Source organism: Gymnogyps californianus, chromosome 3 (assembly GCF_018139145.2).
Source record: "Gymnogyps californianus isolate 813 chromosome 3, ASM1813914v2, whole genome shotgun sequence".
NCBI classification, from domain to species: domain Eukaryota; kingdom Metazoa; phylum Chordata; class Aves; order Accipitriformes; family Cathartidae; genus Gymnogyps; species Gymnogyps californianus.
Genome location: NC_059473.1, coordinates 1,358,156 through 1,365,938, shown reverse-complemented (window position 1 = coordinate 1,365,938; position 7,783 = coordinate 1,358,156). Strand labels below are relative to the sequence as shown.

Here is a 7,783-nt window from a genome sequence, read left to right as displayed (position 1 = left end):
TTCACGCTGCGAGGCGTCCCCATCCACATGCGCGAGCGGAGCCCTGACGGGAACGGCGGGCGCCCCGAAATCCCCTTCTCCCAGCCGGCGGGTTTCCATCTGTCCCGGCCGTGTGCCGAGAAAACCGTCGGTCCTGTTGCAACGATGGGGAAACTGGAGTCTGTAAGAGGCGGCGGGGCGGGGGGGGGCGAGCTCCTGGGAGGGATGAAGCCACCCTGCGATGGCCTGGCCCTTCCCCGCTGTCTCTTCTCCGTTTTGGGGGGAATTTCTGCTCTTTCCGTAGCAGGGGCTGCTCTACGGCAACCGGCCGCCTGACCGTGCCCAGCAGATGGAGCCGGGACCCCGCGTACCGCCCGCCCGCCTCTCGCCTCTCCTGCGGGGGTGCAGGGGCTGGAGAAAGGGGGTGCAGGGGCTGGAGAGGAGGTGCAAGGGCTGGAGAAGGGGGTGTAGGGCTAAAGAAGGGGTGCCGGGGCTGCGGAAAGGGGCCCAGCCGGTAGCGGGGGGGGGGGGGGGAGGTAGGGGCTGGCGGTGAGCCCCTGCACGGTGCTCGCTCATCCCGGCAGCGGGAGAAAACACCCAAAAAAACCCCAAAGACCCCCCCAAAACACCGCAGGAGAGCGTGGTGCCAAGGGGGGGCGGGGGGGGGGTGTTGTTGTTGAGCGTTTGCTTTGCGGGGGGCCGTGCAGGGTGGTAAGAGGGCTGGGGGCTACGCCGGGGGATGCTGGCCGCGGGGCAGAGCACTGAGAGCTGTCCCAAGGGGATGCGGCGGTGGCGGCCGGGATGCTCCCAGCATCCCCCCCCCCACCCCGGAAAAGGGGGGGGGGGCGATAGATAGGGGGGTTCCCCGCAGCCCTGGGGCAGGGGGGAGCTCTGCGGCCGGCTGCCCCGAGCGGCGTGGGGGGGGGGGGAAGAGCCGGGGCGGGGGGACCCGGTTCCCCGGGGCGGGGAAGCGCCGTCCTCCCCCGCCGTGGGGTGGGGAATGGGGGGAGAGCCGCGTCCTGCTCCACGGGGGAGCGTGGCCGCGCGTGGGGCGGGGGCGGCGTGGGAGGGAGAGTTCGCTCGCAAGCCGGGGCGGGGAGAGGCGGTTGCCGGCGACCGGGAGAACCCTTCCTCGGCGGAGGAGAACCGCGCCGGCCGCCGGACCATGCCGGGGGAGCGGTGCCGCCTCCCGCTGCTGCTGCTGCTGCCGCCGCTGCTGCTGTTGCTCCCGGCGGCGCCGGCGCCCCAGGTGAGCGGGGGGGACCGGAGGGAGGGGGGGCGGCAGGGAGGGGGGGGCCCCCCTGGGAAAGGCTTTGCGGGGGGGGAAAGGTCTCCTCTTTCCTCCCCCCCCAGTGCCGGTGCGCTGTGTGTCTGCCCGCCCTTACAGCCTGGCTGCGCAGAGCTCGCTCCTGCCCTGGCCCCAGCAAACAGGTGGGCAAAGCCGGGGGGGGGAGAGCTTAAGCAGGGCTTAAACCGGGCCCGGTTTCTTTTGGACTCTCTTTTTCCTTCTTTCCCCACACCTGAAGTCGCCACCGAGTACACCGGGAGCACAGAATCCTCCCGGTTTTATGGGAGAGCAGGCGTTTGCTACGGTTCAGCATCCCGCGGGGAAGCTCACGCTGGCTCCTGAAGTTAAAACCAGCCCTAACAAAGAGCTGTTTATTAAAGCGAGCGACATGCTAGGCATCTATTTGCTTTTGCCTCCCTTCCTCTTGGCGCGGGGCACCCCAGAGCTGCAGGCAGAGACCGGCTCATCCCTGCCGGCAGCCCGTGACCCCCCAAAACTGCACGAAGGGAAGCAGAGGACAGCACGCCGCTTGGGCTGGCTTTTCTTTCTTCTTTGTAAACCCTCAGTAGCTATTTGGGAACGAGAATAACTTCACCCCTGCACAGCGTGGCTGCGGGGGGAAAAGAAATCCCTTGGGCCAGTGGGCCGGTGCCCAGCAGCCCTGCTCACTTTCCCAGAGCTCGTTCGCCCCCAGCCTCGTGCCGCCCAGACCAGACCCTGTGTGCTCTCTCCCCGACGCGCTCTGCGAATCTCTGAGCTCTAAAACTGGCTTGGCTTTGCTCAGCCCTTGCTCTTTTTCTTCGGTTTTAAGTCAATTCTGCAGGAAACCTATAATAACGATGCCCGTCTCCTGCATGAGTCAGTCCCGTGGTAGCGATCGGTTTGCAGGCAGGAGTCCCACCAGTGTTCCTGGCCCCAGCAGAACTCACAAGACAGCTGTTTTCCTCTTATTTTGTAATGTGGAAGTGGGACAGGGCTCTAGCTCCAGCAGGATGAAACATGAGTTATGGCATCTCTCCCAGGGCTAACAAAGTGATTACAGCCCTGCTCGTAGCACTGCGTTACCCATTTAGATGTAGGAGAGCACGCCTGAGCTAAGGACTTCTCGCACAGGCTAAAAAAACCTCCTGCATCTGGGTAAACGGGGGGAAAAAAAAAAAAAAATCAGATACCTCAGGGGACCTTTGATGCTGCAGAGCTCCTGCACGAGCATCCCCGCGCGGCCGGGGCAGGCTGCGTGCAGCAGGTTGGGTGCCCGGGTGGCGCGGCAGCGTGGGGGCCGGAGCGATGTCCCCCCCGCTGAGTGGCCGCCCCCCGTCCCCCCCGTGTCCCCGCAGAGCTGCCTCAGCAGGCAGCAGCTCCTGGCGCCATCCGGCAGATGCAGCAGCTGCTGAAGGGGCAGGAGACGCGCTTCGCCGAGGGCCTCCGCGCGATGAAGAGCCGGCTGAGCACCCTGCACGCCTCCCTGACCAAAGCCGCCCCCGAGCCGCCGGCCGGTGAGTCCTCCCTGCGTCCCACCAGTTGCTTTTATGGCCTTGGAGGACACCGGGGTGGGCAGGTCGGGATGCTCGGGGCTGTGACGGGCCGAGGTCTGGGCATCTCCACGGAGGGAGATACCTGTATCCGTGTCGGCAACTCGTGCTTGTGAATTCGAGGACTTCTCCAGCCTGGTAAGAGGTGGGGAGGCTCAAAAGCCCTTAGCTGCAAAGCAGAGAGCTCCTGGCAAAGCGCTGGAGGCGAGTGGGCTGGAAAACCATGTCTCCCGCAAAAGAGCCGCAGTCCTGTGCTGGGAGCATGAGAGGGCTGGCAAAAATGCCACCGAACCCCTTGCCGGTGATGCTCAGCCCCAGCATCCCTGCTGGGCTTTCACTGTGGGGCTGGGTGTTACCGATTAACCTCAGCAGGCCAATATTCGAGTAAAATAACAGTTAAAGAAGAGCTCTCAGAGGAACTGGGTGAACCGTGGCTCAGGTAGAGTCAGGGACAGGAAAGATAAGGCGGTGCTCCCCCAAAGCACCCGCCTGAACGCTGACACCCCCCCCCGCCTCTTCCCCGCGGTGTTCTTGCAGCCTCCTGCCCTGCCCTGCAAGCCCCCGCGGACGGGAGGAAGTTTGGCACCAAGTATTTGGTGGAGCATGAGGTTCACTTCACCTGCGACCCGGGATTCCAGCTCCTGGGCTCCAGCACGCGGACGTGCCAGGCCAACGGCAGCTGGACCGGGCAGGAGCCCCGCTGCGCAGGTAACTGCTCTGGGCTGCCTACGGCAGGGCTGCCGGGCGAGCGGCCGCGGTTGTAGGGCTGCTTCGTGCCCGCGGAAGTCATTTGCAAGAGGGGGATGCAATTTGGGTTTGTTTAAACACGGAGGGGTGTGATGGGGGTCCACCAAACGGGGAGGTATTGTGGCCGTCCCTGAGTCCCAGCTAGCCAACATCCCAGGGATGCTGCGGCCGGGGATTTGGGGTTTGTCATCCTCAAGGAAAGCTGGAAATTACAGCTGGAGCCTCACCTGCAGCTCAGCAGCGGAGAGGAGGGGAAAAGGCATCAGCTAGCAAACCATTGCAGCGGGGCAGAGCCGCAGCATCGGAAACTGCCGGCGTCTGAGTTCGGCAAAAGAAATGGTTATAACGTGCTGTGGGGTACCAAAGTGGCCCGGTGCGTGTGGTGGTCCTGTGGCTGGCTTCCCAAATGATATGATAAGATAAGATAAGATAAGATACGATACGATACGATACGATACGATAAGATAAAAAAATGTGGCTATTTTGCAGAGATCAGCGAGTGCTCGAGCAGCCCCTGCCAGAACGGCGGGACGTGCCTGGAGGGGCTGAACCAGTATAAGTGCCTCTGTCCCCAGCAGTGGACTGGAGCCACCTGCCAGTACCAGGCACAGACGGGTGGGTGACACACACAACCCCCCCCACACGCCGCCAGGGTGGGTGACCCGCCACCCTTCGGGCACATTTCGGTACCCCACCTCATCCCGCGGTGTACCCCCCCCCCCAGCTCCCCCCGCCTGGAGCGTCACGGACGACCCAGCGTTCAGTCGCCAGCCCCGCTGCGCCCAGATTGACCGGACCCAGCACTGCAGCTGCGAGCCCGGCTTCCACATGAGCGGCACGGCCGCCAACGGCCTCTGCCAGGGTGAGCCGGGACGGGGAGGGGAACGGGGGGGACGACGGGGTGGGCTGCGGGGTCTCGGCCGTGCACCCGCTCCCCTCGTCTCTCCGCAGACCTCAACGAGTGCGAGGTGTACAAGCGGGAGGGGGGTCCCCGGCTCTGCGCCCACGCCTGCGTCAACCTCCCCGGTTCCTACCGCTGCGCCTGCCCCGGCGGGTACGTCCTCCTGGGCGACGGCAAGAGCTGCGAAGGTGAGGGGCAGCGGGGTGGGGGGGAGAGGCTGGAAACCACTTTTGCCACTTTTTCCCCCCCAACTTGCGCGATGGCTTTTTTATTTCGTCCCCTTTTTGTTTTCCTCCTCGTTTGCAAGCGTTTCTGCCGGCGGGAATCTCGGCGGGTTTGCCCAGGGAGGTGGTTCCCAGGCTGGGTGCGGAGGGGAGGAAAATGATGGAGGTCCAAGCGCTGGCGAACCCGCCGCGATGCTTTGGGGCTGCGCCTCGCCGAAAAAGAGCACGAGAGCCCCCGCCGCGGCTGGTGGAGCTGTCCCCTGTGAACGGGGCATCCCCGAGAAGAAAGAGAAATGGCGTTAAAAACCAAGAATTAGGCGGCAAGGGGTCAGCTCGGAGGCCGGCAGCTTCTCCTCCAAAAGCAGGGGAGTCGGGGCGCCGGTGGAGAGCAAAGCAAAGCGGCAGCGGGTAGGGATGGTGGGTGGCCAGAACTGCTCGTGTGAAAGTCTCCTCCTGAAAAAAACAGGGATTTTTTCTTTTTTGGGCTAGGAAGTGTTGATTATTGCAGCTCAGGGTGAGAAAACTCAGGCTGTTCGCCTTTTCTCCCCTTTTCTGCATGTTTCACAGCATCGTGCTAAAGCTCCCAGCAAGTATCTGCATTCAAAGCTCCTGGTTTTATTGCCGGGTATCTCAGTGGCTACATAAGTGTTTAGTAAATAAAAAGAGCTGGTGTTTGCAAACAACTTAGCAGAAAGTTAGGAAAATAAGCTGCCCTCCTGCTGTGGGAGCGCTGCCGTTAACCCTTGCTGGCCCAGGGCAGAGCTCGGGGAGAGGAGAGCAGGCCCAGAACGGGATTTTAGGCGATTTAGGTGTTTTCAGCCGCACTCTCATACTTTTTTGATCACCACTTCAAGGTGCTTTTGCCTATTTTCCGCCAAAAGGAACCCTTCAACGGGGTCGGTTGGAGGTCCCCGGTGAGCTTGACCCGCTGCCCGCCCCTGTTTTGCAGACATCGATGAGTGCGCCCTGTCCCAGGATAACTGCACGAGGGGGACCACCTGCATCAACACGGGGGGGGGCTTCCAGTGCGTCAGCCCCCAGTGCCCCCAGCCCGCCGGCAACGTCACCTACGTCAAAACGTCACCCTTGTAAGTGCGGCGGGGTGCAAAACCTGTCCTTGCTTCGTGGTTTTTTTTTTTTTCGGGTGCCGGGTCCCAAAACTAGGTGCATAGCATCCGTATGGATCCAATTCCATTGGGGGGGGGGGGAACGACACGGACCCCCGCATCCCTGGGGTTCCCTGAAAACCTCCCCCGCTTTTGCCTTTGCAGCCAGTGCGAGCGCAACCCCTGCCCGATGGAGAGCCGGTCATGCCACCAAGCACCCAAAACCATCTCCTTCCACTACCTTCCCCTGCCTTCCAACCTGCTGACGCCCACCCCGCTCTTCCGCATGGCCACGGCGGCGGCGCCCGGCCGGCCGGGACCCGACAGCCTGCGTTTCGGCATCGTGGGGGGCAACAACCGCGGCCACTTCGTGATGCAGCGCTCGGACCGGCAGACCGGGGAGCTCATCCTGGTGCAGAGCCTCAAGGGTCCCCAGACCATCCAGGTGGACGTGGACATGTCCGAGTACCTGGACCGTGTCTTCCAGGCCAAGCACGTGTCCAAAATCACCGTCTTCGTCTCCGCCTACGAGTTTTAGGGGAGGCGGCAGCCGGGGCGGCTTCCCTGACGGCGATGGTCCCTGCTCAGCATCCTCCACCCGAAAGCGCTAGCCCCGGAGGCAGGCGTGTAACGGGAGCTCCGGGCGACGTCCCACGCCGAAGCCTCTCTGCAGCCAACCATCCTCCCCTCTGCGTTAAGGTTATTCTGCCCAGGCGGCTTTTACACCCACCGACGTGAGGGAGGGGGGGGGAAAAAGCAAATGAGGTGCAAAAGAAATCAGGTGCGGGGGTTACCCGCTCGCCGGGGTGCGGGAGCAGAGCATCGTCCTCACCCGAGGCTCCAGAAGGACGATGTCCCACAGCCTCGGCGCCTACACCGCGCAGAAAACAGCGGATAGAAACCACGGCCCTTATTTCCTTTTTAATTCCTTTTTTTCTGTAGGAAATAAGCTCAGCTGGTGCATGCAGGAGGAGGGAGGCTCATAGCGGCTACCGCTCTCCTCCCCGCCGGCCCGGGTTTGCTTGCACTGGCCCCAGCCCCGTAAAAACATGCCTCCGCTCCCCTTTGGATGCCGAGAAAAGCCACGGCAGCCGGCGGGGAGGGGACTGGTCCGGCGTCTCAATCCCCCGGGATCAACTGGGACCGGAAAAATCCACGAACGCCCATCCCTACAAGACCTGGCCGGCTCTCGGTGCCCTCCTAGGCAAGCGGGACGTTGGTGCTGGGCAAAGGAGGAGTCCCAGTGCCCTGCAGACGAGGGCTGGCGATGGGCCGGGGCCATCCCGTGCTTCAGCCCATGGGCAGCAGCTCCTTAAACCTCCCGGACTGGGTCGTGCGTGTGCATCCCACCCCCCCCCCCCCCCCCCGACCCATCCCCGTCCCGTCCCCCCGCCGCCGTGACCTCGGGGAGGGCTTCGGCTGCGCTTGGTGCTCGCGTCGAGGGAGCTCGAGGTGTGAATATTTGAACGTAATTTCCTTTTTCAATCAGCCGCAGCCTCCAGGCCGCTGTGCGTAAGCAGCTCCAGGAATAGCTGGAGTTCGGCTGTAACACGTGCCGGGGTGGGGGGACACACACACACCACACCCCCCCCCCTCCCCGGTCTCTCTCCTCGGTACCGGTTCCTCGGTGCAGCGCTTGTGCATGTTAACCGCAAAACCCCCGCCGTTATGCATGTTTCTCCATTACGCTGGTTTTAGCACAATTAAACGATGGTATAGCCTCTGAGCAGGCGCAGAGCAGAATAAAGCACCCGACGCGCGTGCGGCTGGGGCGGGGGGGGGAGCAGAGCGATGCTCACCCGGAGCTGTCCCGGGGTGTGGGGGGGGCTCAGGGTCTGCGGGGCAAGAACCTGCCTCCCTTAGTTTTATTTTTCTGCCTTACGTTGCCTTGGAAGGGGCTGGCTCATCCCCGAGCATCCTTACCCCCCCGAGCATCCTCCGGAGACCTCAAGGAAGAGGAGCCTGCTGCTGCGCCCCCCCCCCCCCAAAAAAAAGGCAGCGGGGCA

General features: G+C 63.2%; 1 protein-coding gene across 1 annotated transcript; it reads left to right on the top strand.

Moving 5' to 3' along the window:
- The first annotated feature begins 1,144 nt into the window (after positions 1–1,144).
- On the top strand, positions 1,145–7,511 carry FBLN7 (fibulin 7). Its single transcript, XM_050894281.1, is given in 9 exon segments — positions 1,145–1,228; positions 2,605–2,629; positions 2,632–2,763; positions 3,337–3,507; positions 4,036–4,161; positions 4,271–4,408; positions 4,498–4,635; positions 5,621–5,759; positions 5,943–7,511. Coding segments are annotated over 9 exon segments (1,326 nt in total). The 3' UTR covers positions 6,316–7,511.
- Positions 7,512–7,783: the final 272 nt, after the last annotated feature.